A 14887-nucleotide genomic window follows, 5' to 3' on the forward strand; every position below is an offset into this window, starting at 1 on the left:
TGGTGAGGGGAAGCGGAATGGACCATGTGATTGTCCGGGGAAGAGAAGGACCGTGCGCAGCATACCCATTTACCACATTCCAATCGACACGCAGCGCGGTCATCGCTTTCCATCACGCGCTGGACTGTGGTCTGAAACATTCGTCATACAATACCGAGTCTACGTCTCGGCATGCTTGACGTGTTGCTACACAATACATGCCATGAATGCGTCTGGCGCGCGATTACAAGTTTGGTTAATCAAGTAGGACGTGTGATTACGCCTTTTCTGAAGGGCAAGTGAGGTCGTCTGCCAGAGTACGTCTCTTGCGCGAAATGATGCGCGTCGCCTGCCCGTTAGTCTCAACTCGGAAAACCAAGGACTCACTGCTAGCAGCATGGCTGAGGCGCCCAATGCGAGGTGCCACCATTCCCATGGGTAAGCGTCGGGGCTGCTGGTGTTAATCAAGTCTGTTGATATGGCGTTACCAATCCCACCAACCCGCTTGTCAGACTCACCCAATAGGCCCGTCACCCACGACGACCTTGACGAGGCCCATCCTCCCGCTGGCCAAGTTGACCGACACGCGATGAAACCCGGCCGGTACTGTCTGGCTGTACATCATGTGCCCATCTGGAGGCAGGGGCCCGCTGGGTCGCTCGGCATGCCACCAGGTGCTGTTACCGTCGATGTCGATCCACGCAGCCGTGTCGGCATCCCACCCGCCATAGACTGCAAAGTCGGTGCCGTCAAAGGCAAAGTTGAATGATCCGGATTCCGAGTCGTCGGGGACCCAGGAATGGTACGAGGCCAGGGTCAACCATGAGCCTGTGTAGGTGATGAAGGGGGAGCGGTGGAGCAAGTCGGAGTGAGTTTGCACGGAAGGGCGGGTTGGTGGCATCGCGGAAAGAAGGGATAAGAAGGGATAAGAAGTGATAAAGGTGGGATAAGGAAAGTGGGGTGCGCCTGCGCTGTATAGAATATTGGACACTGATTAAATGAAGAGGGGCAGATGAAAAAGAGAGAGAGATGGAGACGAGTAAGAGAAAGAGGGAGAAGATAGGTGAGTTAATAGCCCCCAGGCCCACACAGGCCCACGGGCCCAAGGCCCAAAAGGTCTCGGCGGGGGCGGTTGTTGTCATTGTTACCAAGTGTTGATAATGGATAGATTGAAACAATGACACACCAACCCCTAGAACGAATTCAACGACGTTTCAATCCCAGGGAAAGTCCTGCAAGGGGTGGAACTGAGAGGGTAAACTGTGTCAGCCGTAATCTAAACAGCATGAATTACCACAATGGACACGCGCGTCTCCAGTGTAAGCCAGCTTTGGGGTCCCAGGTCCGTCGACGATGGAGGTGTGGGTGTGAGCGCGGGGAAGCTTGAGCATGCACAACAGTTTAGGCCCGATGCAAGAGCAAGAGGCGTTGTATGTGCTTGGCCCATGTTTTGTTACGGCAAGACGCGTCCGGCTGCACAACAGTTACAGAACAGGCACAGACGCGTAAAAAACCAAACTACACTATCATCCTACACAAGCCATACTTTGCAGTGACATACTTTGTACAAGATCTAGAGATACAACGCCCTGGTTACGGGGTCATGCCTGGGCGCTCTGTACATGTTGGCCCTCCTGTCCTCGTCATCGTCCTCAATACCACTCACCCGTCCTCGCTTCCCAGGCCCCTAACCTCGGCGCACAGCAGTGTGTCTCGACCCCACCCGCTGACTGTCGCAATCAAATACACTCTTGGCCGCGCTCACTCGCCCGCCCCCCTGCAGCCGGTTTATGTCGTTCTCGAGCGTCACACGCCGGTGCTTGCGCGAGTTGCTGATCTGTGACGGGTGCATTGGCAGCGGCGTCGGCGACCCAGGCATGCCAGAGTACGTGCTGGGCATGTTGAGGTTGAGCGCGGGGAAACTCGGCGTGATGCGGCCCCGGCTCCACGATGACGCGTACCCGGCCGGTGCAGGCGAAAGGTTCTCCTTGCTCGGGCTTGAGGGGACGCTCGACAACGAGAGCGAGGCCCGCATGTGACCCCTCTTTCCGCCCTCAGGAGTGCGCTTCGGTTCGGCGTGATATTGTTGGCAAGTGCAGCTCTCAAGGTCCGACGTGAGGAGGCGCACGGCTTCACGCTGCTTGTCAAGCTCATCGGCCCAGAAGGAAATCTTGTCGCGCTGCTCCTCGATGACGGCCTTCTGCGCCTCGACGACCTTGTCGAGGCGGCTCAGCTCGACGACCGCAGGGGACGACTCCCACCCCTCCATGTTAGGGTGAACGCCACAGCCGCGGAGAGCTGCCGACCCGGCGGCCGAGAGGCGGTTCGGCACCGACCCAGACGAGAGCAAGCCGGGCGGCATGGGCCGCTTGCTGGGAGAGCTTGTTGTGGCACGAACAAGCTCGGAGGCTAACCGGTCGCAGCGCGCCTTCATGGCATCGTACTCGGTCTTCGCGAGAGTGAGCTCCTTCTCTAAGCTGCTGTCGCTGCGCTGGTCTCCGGCGTGCGCAGCCTTGATCTTCGCCATCTCAGCCGTGGCGTCCGAGAGTCGTTGCTCAGCGCTGGCCAGGGCAGCGGTTGACTTCTTCGTCTTTGCTTCGGCGGCCTTGCGAGCCTCCTTGGCCGAAACGAGGTCGGCCTTGAGCACCTCGACCGCCTTGTCGCGCGCCTTCTCCGCAGCCTGGATTTGTTCCTTGAGTGCACCGGCAGCCTTTCTGTGGTCCGCAAGCTGCACCTTTGCGTCCTCAGCACTGGATCGGGCCTGGGCGAGCTCCTCGTGCAGTTCGCTGTGCTTCAGGGTGCTGTCGGCCGTAAAGGAGGCCAGACGTATCTCAGCGGCAGCCGCTGCGCGCTTGTGCACCTCAGCCTCTGCGACAAGCTTGTCGCGTTCGGCGCGGTATTCGCCCTCGCTGGAGCGAGTGGAAGCCTTTGCAACGGCGAGTTCACCACGGACTCCCACAAGATCTGTCTGGGCGGCATCGAGCTTGGCCTGCAGATCGGTGCTGTTGGAGGTTGAGGAAGTCAGCTGTTTCGAGAGGGCCTCACGCGCCTTGGCAGAGTCGGCGAGCTGGGTGGACAGCTTCTCACGCTCCGTCTTCGCCGCTGCGAGTTCGGCCTCGAGCGTGGCGATGCGTTCTTTGGTTGTCTTGAGCTTGGTGGAGGTCGCCTCGTGCGCCTCCTTTTCCGTTGAAAGGGAGGCCATGGTATTCTCAACTTCCTTTGCAAGGGAATCGCCGCGGGCAGTCGCGGCGGCGTGCTCCTCGGCGAGCTTGGTTCGCTCAGTCTTCTCCTTCACAAGGAGCTGACGGTGCTCGTCGAGCTCAGTTCGGATCGAGGCAGCCACATCGGCGCCAGCGCGTAGCGAATCGATTTCAGTCGTTGCGGTCGTGAGGGAGGCAGCCTTCTCCTCAAGCTCAACCTTGGTGGTACTGAGCTGGCCTTCGACCTCGGCATGAGCCTTGGACTTGTCAGCCAATTGCTCCTCCAGCGCCTTGGTCGTCTCCGCCGCCTCATCGAGGGAGGTGACTTTGCCCGCGAGTTCCGTCTTGGTGGTCTCGAGCTCAGCCTGCACCTCGGTGTGGGCGTTGGACTTCTCCTCGAGCTCCTGAGCCAGCCTCTTCGACTCGGCCGTGGCCTCGGCGAGTGCGGTGACCTTGTCTGCGAGCTCAGTCTTGGTGGTTTCGAGCTTGGCCTGCATGTCGGCGTAGGTCTTGGACTTGTCCTCGAGAGTCTGCGCAAGCTTCGCGGACTCGGCCATCGTCTCGCCGAGGGCGGTTATCTTGCCAGCCAGTTCAGTCTTGGCAGTATCAAGCTCGCTCTCCGTCTCAGCGTGGACCTTGGCTTTTTCCTCAAGCTGGACCTTGAAGTCGGCGAGCTCCTTGGCCGTTTCGACATGGAGTGCCGTCGCAGCCTCCAGCTGCGTCTTGATGTCGTCGCGCTGATTCACTGCATCGTCGAGAGCCTTGGTCTTCTCCTCGAGCTCAGTCTTGAGGGCGGCAAGGTTTGTGGAGACCTCGTCGTGCGATAGGGCCTTGGCGTCCAGCGACGCCTTGATCTCGTCGCGCTTGCGCGAGGCGGCCTCGAGGTGTGTGTTGAGGTCGCGCGCGGCATCGTCGTGCGCCGCCGTCGCCTTCTCCAGGGCAGCCTTGGCCTCGTCACGCTCCGCGAATGCTGCCTCGAGCTCCTTGGCCTTGGCCTCGAGCTGCGCCTTCGAGTTGTCGAGCCCACGAGACGCCTCCTGGTGGGACTTTGCCTTCTTTTCGAGCTCGGCTTTGACCTCAGCGATCTCTGTGGCGATATTGTCGTGTGCAGCGTTCTTCTCCTCGAGCTGGGCCTTGACGGTGCCGAGCTGCATGATGAGCTCATCACCTGTCTTGAGATGGCCTTCCCTCTCCTCAATGAGCGCAGCAATCTTGGCACTGAGCTCATCATGCCGCACTCGAGCGGCTTCAGATGCCTCCTGGGCTTCCTTCTTAGCGGTAGCATCTGCCTCCGCAATGCGCGTCTCAGCCTCAGTGTTGGTAGCCTCCGCGGCTGCGAGCTTTTCACTCGCGTCGCCAAGTTCCTTCTCGAGACGGGTCTTCTCCTCCGCAGCCTCTGTCGCGCGGGCGGTAGCGTCCTCGAGCGTCGCCTCGGCCTTGGTACGAGCTTCACGCTCGCCGTCAAGTTCGGTCTTGAACGAAGCCAAGGCATCACTCTCCCGGCCAGCAGATGCAGTCTGGAACGCCTCGAGGTCGGTCTTGGCCTGCTCCGCCTCGCGTACTATCGTGGCGTGGTCCGAGCGCGCAGAGTCGCGTTCGGTCTCAACCGCCTTGAGTGACGCCCGGAGCTCAGCGCGCACACCCTCGAGTTCGACGACCTTTGCAGCGTTCTCGTCGGCCTTGGTTCTCAATGCTCTGATCGAGTCTTTGATCTTTGTGATCTCGTCAGCGTGTGTAGTCTTGAGCTCCTCGGCCTCCTTGACGTGCTCGTCGCGCTCCTCGGTGGCCGCCTTAAGGTCCGCCTGGGCTTTGGCGAGCTGCTCTTGAACCTCGGCCGAAGACTTTTCGTGCAGCCGACCAAGCTCGGCAATGTTCGCCTCAAGCTCGTCGACGCGGGACGTCTTTTCGGTGACAGTCTTCTCAAGAGCCGCTTGAGTAGCTTCAAACGTCTCCTGCGTTTCGGCCAGCTTGTTGGCGTGTTGAAATGTCGCCTCGTCGAGCTCTGCCCTGGTTGCAGCAAGCTCTTCTCTGATCTTGCTGAGATCGCCTGCCTCAGCGAGTGCAGCCTTGAGCTCCTCGGCCTGCTTGACTATGTCGCCGTCCCGAGACGCAATAGTCCGACGCAGAGACGCAATGGTGATGTCGTGGTCGAAGGCCTGTTGTCAACTCTACTTTCCTGGCCGAGCTCACCTTGCTGGGGTCTAAGGTCTCAATGGCATTGTCGACAAAACTCGTGTCAAAATCGTCGTCGTATAAATTGTTGGCAACAGGGACCATTGTGCTGACAGCGCGGCGGTCGACCAGCTTCTTGGGTGTGCCAGGCATGCCGAGGCCTATGTCTATGCCTCTCGAGGCAGATGTCAGGGAGGTGAAGTCGCTGATACGGGGACGTCGCTTGCGGGGCTGCTCCATCGGTAACCCAGCACCAGAACGGGGCAGTTCGGACGTGAGGATCTCGCTGTTGAGCTTGGAAAGTTGCTCGGCCAGCTTGGTCTTGCGAGCCTCCATGGCCGCGAGTTCGTCGGCCAGGCCCGAGATCTGTTCGTTAGGAATGGTATCCTGCGTCTGTGACCGAGCGTTGCTCGCCAAGCTTTCGAGCTGGGCCTTGAGCTCGGCAATCTCGAGGTCCTTGGCGCGGATAACAGCGAGGTCGGAGCCGTGGAGCTGCTGTCAGCGTGGAGAACGGATGTATTTGAGCTTACAATATTCTTCTGGGCCTTGGTCTCGACCTGGGAACAGCGACTGGCAAACTTGAGGGTCTCGAGCGTCTCGGCGCAGTGCTCCTCCTCGGACGACATGGTGCAAATGACGCAGATGTTCGAGTCGCCACCCAGGACATTCTCGAGGAGGTGCGTGAGTTTCGAGTTGCGGTAAGGGATGTGGCCAGACTTCCCCTTGTCAGTCAGCTTGTGCACGACCTCACGGAGGGCGAGCAGACTGGAGTCAGCATAGTTCGACAAGCAATGACAATGGCTCACCTCTGGTTGATGTACTTGCCCTCTCCACGACGCTCAACGTTGGAGACTGCCTTCTCTGATCCAGCGAGGTCGATGAGCGTGAGGCGAGAGACGCGAACCTCGTCGTGGCCGTCGCTGTCCCGTGGTCGAGACTCGATAGTGACGGTGAACACGGCGTGGGAGCGCGATGACCTATCGTTCTAACCTGTCAGCTGCCGTTGCCACAACCAAGTAGGCGAGCTCACCCAGTCGGTAGCACCTGTCTTGCGGTTGCTGTTTCCTTGGGACAGGATCTCGACAACGTCCTGTGGCGTTGACACGATCGTCTCCTCGAGCGGATCAACAAACACCTTGCCATGCCCGTCCTTGCCCTGCCGGTCAGCGTGTCGCCCGCACAGTAACTCACTTTCGCTGTCTTGATTGTAGGCACTTTCGCCTCATCGCCTCGCTTGCCAGGGCAGAGCAGGTCGCGGATGCCCTCTTTGTAGATTTCAAGATACGAGACGCGAAGAAGAAACGCGCGTTCTGGGTCCTGGACATGAGCACGTGAACCACCACAAGAGACGCCACATTGGACTCACGGCCGTAATTGCATCAAAGATGCCGTCAACCGCACACGGAATGATTCCGAGCTCGCTGTGTGTACCCGACTGTTTTGTGTCAGGTTGGTAGCGAGCATGGCACTCACCATCGTGTGTGATTTACCACTCCCCGTCTGACCATAGGCGAACACGGTGCTGTTGAAGCCGTTCATGGCCTGCTGTACGAGTGGGGCGATCTTGTCATTGTACAGCTCTGGTGTGCGCGTGGGATATTGAACGAGGGTGTCTGGCTGTCAGCACTTTGATCCGACTAGAGCTCACCAAAGTTGTACGTGTACTCGGACTCGCGACCTGCCTTGCCACCACGGCGCATGACATTAGGGTGGGTGTTCGAGAGGGTGAGGGAGTGTGGCGTGACCTCATATGCGTGCGGCGCAAAAGCAGATGTGGTAGGCTTAATGCGCATACATACGACCACCTTGTCGCTGCTCTTGGAGAGCTGACGACTAGGTCCGGGTGTCGAGGGAATAGAGAGGGGTGTGCTGCCTGTGGTTGAAACATAGGATACGGCCGACGATGGGCGGGGGATCTTCGTGGTCCCGCTCCCGAGGCGATCCTGCAACGTGGAGCGCTTCTTCTTGGCCGACCGTGGTGTAGGTACCTCGAGCGCATTGACAATCTTGCGCCGCGGCGTGGAGGGTAGTTCGGCCATGGTGAAGGTACTGGATGTGCTGGAAGAGAGCGAATCGACCTCGCCGACGTGCGGCAGAAAGTGGCCGCTCGGGAAGCGGGTGGAGAACTTGGGTGGACTGCTGGGTGGAAGAATGCCAGAGTCGGGAAGTGGAGCGGGAAGGCCGACCGCGTGTGCGAGCGACGGCGACGACGGGGAGCGGGCAATTGACTGGGACGAGGATGAGGGTGTGAGGCTGTCTGGCATGAACCCAGTTTGTGTGGGCCAATGCAGCTATGAGGTGAAGAGAGTCTGAAAGTGAACTTTTAGAGTGAAGAGTTTGAATCAAGATTGAAGATTGGAGAATGTTTGGAACTCGAGATGATGTTTGTAGGGGTTGAGTGATGTGGCTTGTCCAAGTCGCACCATACAGTGAGGTTGTTTGTTTGTTGAAAGAAATGAGCCGCGCCCAAAGGGCTATGCTATTCCCTGGAATTGTTTAGGTGCCTCCCCTAATCTCGTCTTTTGGCTTGGCGCAGTCATACAAGTCATACGGGTATACGGGTATTCTGGACCTGGACCTTGTGATCAGCTCTATACAGGGAAAGTTCAGTGCCCATTGAGAATGCTAACAGAGAAACCGCCTTCCCCACAATCAATCCATTAGGGTTTATCATATCATAGATCTTCTCTCTCTCACTCACTCTCAACTTCTTTTTACTCACTTGCACTTTACTCTCGCTCTCTCACACTCTTACTCTCTTACACACACAATCAAACATGATTAGACCACCCCTAGCGGTCGCTACTCGGTACGCCAACCCCCCTTGCAAGTCTGACCACCCCCTTCCTAGCGCCCGCTTCGCCTTTCGCGCCACCACAAACGTCCGCATCATTCCACATGGCATCGCAAACACTCGCCATCTTCATGTCTCGCTGACCCGATCCAACGTCCCAATGTGGCCGAATTCACCCATGCCACAACCGCCCGTCACAGCCGACGACGAGTTCACACAAATGATGAAAGACCACAAGAACAGGGGCAAGGGCAGGCAGTCACCACCAGAAGAGGAGCGCGAGTCATTCTGGCGGGAATGGAGCAGCTCACCTGGCTTCCAAGCTGCTCTGACTACGATTGTGGGCTTGATCATGGTGTTCGGTGGCGGTATGGGGTATCTGCAGTGGTATAAAGCACATGTTCTGCACCGCGTAGAGCGCGCATTCGAGGGAGGATACGTGAGTCCCATCTCGATCCAGTTGACGGCAGGACCCGGCCCTCGAGCTCGGCTCAGTTCACTCGCCCAAAGCCGAGCACATCAATCGGCGTGAGCAGCCGCTCCTCGACGCCATCTTTCGCGGTGAGGAGGCGGGCGGCTACTATCTCATCCTTGGCCCTAAGGGTACTGGCAAGGGCACCATGGTGCTTGAGTACGTGCTGCACCGGCGTGAAACACTGACCGTATAGTGCTATGCGTGCCGTGCACGCTGAAGGCGCGTCGGTTTGCGAAGGTGAGCTCACGTCCCATTCAGAACGTAGCTAATAGTAGCCCACCCCGACCTTGAGGTGTTCCGCCTGCGCCTCGGCAAAGCACTCGATTTTGACTTCTTTGAGGACTGGCAGGGCTCGCTGTTCTCTCGCGCCGACCCCCGCTCGGCTGGTCCGTCACTCGACGTTGAGCGTGCAATGACCAAGCTTGAGAAAGTCGCTCTTAGATACTTTAAGAAAAATGGCCGCCCGCTTGTGCTGGCGTTTACGAGTGGGTTTGGGAATGTTTTACATGTGGCTGACGTAAGATATCCACCAGTTCCCCCAGAACGAGGAGGGTATTGCTATCTTGCATCAGCTTCAGCAGCGTGCAGAGGCGTGGGCTGGGGCGGTGAGTGTATTCAGCATCCTCGAGCTGACGACAGGGCCTCATGACCATGGTCTTTACTTCTGACGACCGCTGTGAGTTGGTATTAGGTTTGCTCTGCTGAACTTTATAGGGCCGCTCGACAAGATGAAGAAGAACGGCTCGCGCATGCGCGTCCTCTCTGTCTACGACCTTTCAGCCCGGGAGTCGATTGAGGCCTTGCGGCACATGCGTCGGTACAACCTACACGTTGCTCAGGAAAAGCCAATCGACGACGTTGAGATTGAAAGCGACGAGGTGTTGAGGCGGGTGTACGAGCTCGTCGGTGGTCGCACCGCTTATCTCTCACGCGTTGCCCGCGCCAGTGACATGATTGGTGAGTTTGGTGCGCCACGGTTGCAAGCTAAACAAGCAGATGAGGCTGAGCGCATGGTGTTGATGGAGAAGGGGTGGATGTTATCCAAGTAAGCACCCAAACATATCCGTTTCAGTTGGAGCGTGACATGCTAATGCTCCCAGGATTGGCCTCATCCCGGAGATGGATGACGATGTCATGTGAGGAACAAGGATTTACAGGCGTGGCGCAATACAGTCGCGTCACGTCCTGTTTGGCGTCCGGCACATCCGGACAGAGCCGGACCTGTGAGAGCTAAAGCTGACTGGCCAGGGACGAACAAAAGTGAAACGCCACGACCGAATGCTGTGTGTTTATCGCTAACTCGACGCAGGTGGGCGAGCTGCTCATGGCTCCTGTTGCGTCACATGGCCCAGAACGCGCCCAAACTTGACCCTCTAATGGCGATGGGAGACCCCAAAGCTAAGGAGGAGGATGAGGATGATGAAAAGCCTGACCCCGCAGAGGACCACGGAGGCATCGACCTCACGCCGTCTGCGATGGACGTGGTCGCGATGCACACTGCGGAATCCAGCGTACCTCTGCCGAAGCTCACTGAAGACGAGCTGTACACGGACATTGTGTTACCGAGGGTGACATATGACGACGCCCGTCGGCTGATGACGCGTACCGACTTCTTTGATGGGCTCGACCACGACAATGTAAGGTTGCCCAGGAAGGGTTGTTTGTTGAAACGCGTGTTCAGGATGCTGACCGGTACAGATCATTGCGATTGACGTAAGTTTTACCCCAGCCCGCCCCCATCACTCAGCTTCTGGCCCAATGTGCCGGACCTGGAACGCGGCGCGGAAATCCATGTGGAATGTTGACTCGGCCTATATCAGCAAAGTTGTTCGTGCTCACCTCACAGTTATACCACGACGTGCGTCCAGAGTCTGTCATGATTCTGCGTGCGGCTCAACAAGTGACAGAGGACCCTGATTTCGATGAAATGCTCGACCAGACGCGTGATCGCGTTGATGAAATTGAAGGTGAGCGCGTCGTGTTTTCTGAATGGATAGGGAACTTTGGAGGCTGTAAAGGCTATAGAGGGGGGCCCTCAAAGAGGAGGGCCCAGAGGCCAGAGGGATTGGTTGTTCTTTGAGTCACGCCACAACATTGGGTAATGTCTCAGGGCATCCCTTACCCCTGAATCCGGTGGCCCTCGCCTCGCCATGTTGTGTGTCCCGCTCCCCTGGGTCCGCACATGCCTCAATAATGATCAACGCTGACACTAAACAGGCTTACACCGCCAGTCTGAACTTACAGTGAGTGTCACAACACGACATGCTACGCTGCCTTTTCTAACAACAGGTCAAAGAGTAAGCAACTTTGCTTGAAAGGAGAAATGAGCGTTCAAGGCATGTCTTGAGGTTGCGCGCACGGAGCGCCTCAAGAGATTTGACGGGTGATGGCTTGACGGGAATGGCGGCATGGCGCGCCATGGCCTTTTTCAAACATTCCCTATTTTTCATCTCGATTTTCATCGCTGACAATGTCGCACAGGCCTCTACGCGCCACGTTTGGTCGCACCGAAGATGGATGTGTCACAATCGACGTCGTTGGACTTGGTGGCAGCTTTGTGCCCGAGGAGAACGATGACAACGACAAAGAGGGAGGGGATGATGGTGACAAGGAGGACAAGGAGTACAAGGAGGACGAGGAGGACAACAAGCGTCTCGTTTAGACACTATAGAGGACGAACGTGGCCAGATGATCAGGCTAGATTAGTTTTGGATATTGGATGGATGGTCTATGCACACAAGATGGACAAGAAAACACGAGAAGGCGAAATGGGGCTTGAGAGTAGGTGACAAAGATTACTTGTTGGAGTCTAGATGTGACTTTGAGAGGGTGAGGACCTTGTAAGGAACTTGAAGTGACCAAACTCCATCAGCCATTAAAGGGAAATGGTGATTTGAACATTGCCTTTGAATTAGGGTAATATAGGGTTATTGCATAGAGCGACAGGCCAAAGGATGCCGAGTTTATGAGTTTGGTTAGTTTGGCATGTATAGTACCTGAAGTCGAGTTTAACCCCTGAAATTTGCACGCGCTTACCCACTTTTTGACGCGACTCGCGTCGTGACACAATCTAACACATACACACGCATTTTCTAGTACCTGAGATTACTCGACCTACTTTTACCTTACGAACAGGCTTCATCACAGAGGCCAAATTGACAATGTAAAGAAAACCCTGAGTTAGGCTTAGAGCTAAACATGATGAGATATGGCCATGGGATGGGACTTGTCATAACCATTGAGGTTACCCTGTGGAAACCCCTGAGAGAGATTCAAGAGGGATTCAGAGGGTCAACCGGGTTCATCCAATGCTACATTTCAAGGGTATCAAACTCGTCTCTCAATCGCCAAAACGACACGACACGGCACACGTCTACTGGTCATCCCCCTTTTGGTTATCCCCCCCTTTCAATCCCCCCCCTTTTGAATGCCCCTTGACTGTCCAAAGCAGAGTCCAACCAACCCCCCTCTGCCCTCCTCCGCCCTCCTTCCCCTTGCTTGACTTGACCCCTGCACCTAGACCATAACCCCAACCCACCCAAAGTCATCTCTGATTCTCTCATTCATCAACCTCCTCTCTCCCTCCCTCTCTTCCTCTCCACTCTCACCCTCCCGCAGCTTGACTTGTCACTACTCGACAAACTGTCCAAGCATCCAACTCGCACAACTCTCTCTCTCTCTCTCTCTTTCTACATTTACCTCTCTTAATCCTTCCTCTTCTGTCTACATTCTTTTGACAATCTCTTTACACCTTTGCACCTTTGGCACTGCACTCCCAAATTCTACACTCCACCACCACCACCACCCATCTCACCCATGTCCTCTGTCGCGTCACCTAGGCGGCCAAACGACGAGAACTCCATTCCCTCGCACAACCGCGACACTCTCTTCAGTCAGCCATCCTACAAGCACCAACTACCAACCCCCTCGCCACGACACCGTCAGCCACTGGCGGCTCTGGACCAAAAGCCCAACCTGTACCCCACCCCGTTTACCCCCGGGCACGCGTCGCGTCGGGTGAGCATGCCTCCGCTGGGCGGCGGCGCGTCTCTGCCAGCCGATGCCACGCCCGTGCGAGGGATCGCCACCAAGGTCGACCCCGACGCGCGTGAACTTCCTCTGCCGAAAGGACTCGTTCTCCCACCCCCACCCCCACCACCTCAGGCTCCAATGTACGCTCCCATGCCAACGCCTACTCAGTCTCGGACCGCCCCTCGTGGAGGTCACATGCACCACCCACCACCGGTCCTCCACTCGACCCCGCTCCACCACGGCAGCCACTCAAACATGGGCATGAACCAGACTCCCCGGTCAATGTATCTGTCTCACCCTCAGAGCACGCCAGCGCGCTCCACGGTCATGTCTTACTCTTCGCCCTCGACCATGTCACACATACCATCAACCCCTGATCTCCGTTCCCCTTACCCACCTGGGCACCCGATCGACCTTCATGACCTCCTCCCCCCTGCAAAGTGGCATGGTCCGTTGCCACCAGCCTACCTCAACCAGGGTGACATGCCAAGCGGGGACAACAACGACGACAATGCCAGCGGTGGCGGTGGCGAGCCGACTCCCAGCAGCACCTCGTCGCGTCGTGCCCTCGTCTCGTGCAACCCTTGGGACTACAAGGTCGAGGACCACGGCAAGAACAAGCCTCGTCGCCGCTTCTCGCCTGGTGAACTCGACATGCTCGAGATTCTGTGGACCATTTCCCGCAACCCTCACAAGTGGCAGAGACAGAAGCTTGCGCGCTGGTTCGGATGGTGCGTTACTCATTCTTTCACCTCACTGTCGTCTATTTTCATTCGCTGACACGGCACAGCACGACGCGTCACCTGACAGTCTGGTTCCAGAACCGCCGCCAGGATCTGAAGAAGGCGGAGAGCCTCGCCGCGATGGCTGAGAGCAACCCGGACACAGCGTCACGCGCCCATGCTGCCCTCAGCCGCGCCAACCGTAGTGACCAGCACAAGTTTACGCAAGAGCAGTCTCAGGTGATCTTGGACATTGTGTCGGACCGTCTGCACCCCGACATGTTGGTACTGCAGCACCCCTCGGGCTCGTCGCCCACGCCACACCACCACCGCGGCACGCCTTCACCGCCTTCGCACAACTTGCCGCTCTCTGACCGCTCTCGCTTGGCGCCGTACACCCCGGCCCCACCGGCAATTGCCCCCAAGCCACTGCACCACTCGCACATTCCAGGCCCTGCCTTTGTTCTCAAGCCTGTCCGTCGCGGATACTCGCTGGACGATGTCTGCACCGACCGTGAGATGAGCATGAAGCACCGGACACCTCCCGCTCGCGCACCCGTTGAAGGCTTTGAGCAGATGAACAAGAACGACCCCCGATACCGTGATGCCCTGGTCAACATGCTCCCTAGTGAGCTGTCGTCGGACGCAATCGAGCCACCCGAAGACGATGAGGAGTCGGTCGTCGACGTCGACTCGCCGACGCGCAAGCGCGCCCGCTACAACATCGAGCTCTCTGCACCTCGGCCCACTCTGCCTCCTATCGGCCTTGGTCGTCCTATCCATCAACGCAGCGGTTCGCGCTCGAGCTTCGGGCGCGCGTCAAGCTCTGACGTGCTAGCGTGCTCGTCTCGCGCGCGTTTCCTCGCCAACAACCCAACGAGCATCCCACCTCGGGCGGTGACGGATCCTGTGCCGTCACGCAGTGCCTCGGCCGGCCCTATGCTCTCTGCAGTGCCTGAGCACCAGCGTAACCAGGCGCGCCTTCCGCCCCTGGCGTCGGTCACCGACATGGGCCGCAAGCGCAAGCTTTCGCGTGGCGGCTCGTGGTCTCATCTACTTTCGATCAAGCACCAAGACTCGTTTGACCGTGCGCGCGCGGAAGCGACCATTGACGAGCGCCAGAGCACGTCCCCAGTGCCCGAGCAGACGCGTTCGCCCACACCGACCGAGCGCGAGTTGGTCTCACCTCGTAGCGAGGAGGCGAGCATCAAGGGCGTCAGCATGGCTCCGTCGTCGGCGAGTGCCAAGCTGCAGCTCGCTCCCCAGGGCCGCAGCATCTACTCTTTCTCCAAGGAACTTGAGCCCGAGACGAAGCGCGGCGCTGCGGAGATGGACGAGCACGTCATTGAGGGCGCACAAGCGCTCATGGAGCTGCTCCGTGGGCGGTAAACGCCCGCGAACGCGGAGAACCGGAGGAGACGAGGAGATGCAGTGCAGCCACGATGACGGATGAGAGGGAAGATGAAGACGAGATGAAGAAGCAATGAAACAAATGACTAGTAGATGGGCGTCT

General features: G+C 57.8%; 4 protein-coding genes across 4 annotated transcripts; 2 read left to right on the forward strand and 2 right to left on the reverse strand.

Moving 5' to 3' along the window:
• Nucleotides 1–256: 256 nt before the first annotated feature.
• On the reverse strand, nt 257–880 carry CcaverHIS019_0509220 (uncharacterized protein; the record flags this gene model as incomplete). The annotated part of the gene is made up of 3 exons (XM_060602136.1): nt 257–328; nt 367–430; nt 498–880. The coding sequence occupies 3 exons, from the start codon at nt 878–880 to the stop codon at nt 257–259; spliced, it is 519 nt and encodes a 172-aa protein (XP_060458559.1).
• A 786-nt stretch (nt 881–1666) lies between these two features.
• KIP2 (uncharacterized protein) lies at nt 1667–7615 on the reverse strand (the record flags this gene model as incomplete). The annotated part of the gene is made up of 9 exons (XM_060602137.1): nt 1667–5335; nt 5370–5843; nt 5882–6116; nt 6158–6336; nt 6382–6507; nt 6543–6668; nt 6718–6786; nt 6825–6964; nt 7000–7615. 9 exons carry the CDS (start codon nt 7613–7615, stop codon nt 1667–1669), a joined length of 5634 nt encoding a protein of 1877 aa, XP_060458560.1.
• Nucleotides 7616–8128: 513 nt separating this feature from the next.
• On the forward strand, nt 8129–11282 carry CcaverHIS019_0509240 (uncharacterized protein; the record flags this gene model as incomplete). The annotated part of the gene is made up of 17 exons (XM_060602138.1): nt 8129–8160; nt 8203–8584; nt 8616–8776; nt 8814–8857; nt 8896–9105; nt 9143–9225; nt 9260–9296; nt 9335–9577; nt 9617–9665; nt 9721–9756; nt 9869–9880; nt 9930–10257; nt 10319–10333; nt 10467–10587; nt 10838–10863; nt 10910–10917; nt 11102–11282. The coding sequence occupies 17 exons, from the start codon at nt 8129–8131 to the stop codon at nt 11280–11282; spliced, it is 1968 nt and encodes a 655-aa protein (XP_060458561.1).
• Nucleotides 11283–12436: 1154 nt separating this feature from the next.
• Nucleotides 12437–14763, forward strand: CcaverHIS019_0509250 (uncharacterized protein; the record flags this gene model as incomplete). Its single annotated transcript, XM_060602139.1, has 2 exons — nt 12437–13383; nt 13443–14763. The coding sequence occupies 2 exons, from the start codon at nt 12437–12439 to the stop codon at nt 14761–14763; spliced, it is 2268 nt and encodes a 755-aa protein (XP_060458562.1).
• Between the last annotated feature and the right edge of the window lie 124 nt (nt 14764–14887).

Source organism: Cutaneotrichosporon cavernicola (assembly GCF_030864355.1).
Source record: "Cutaneotrichosporon cavernicola HIS019 DNA, chromosome: 5".
In the NCBI taxonomy this organism is placed as follows: Eukaryota; Fungi; Basidiomycota; class Tremellomycetes; order Trichosporonales; family Trichosporonaceae; genus Cutaneotrichosporon; species Cutaneotrichosporon cavernicola.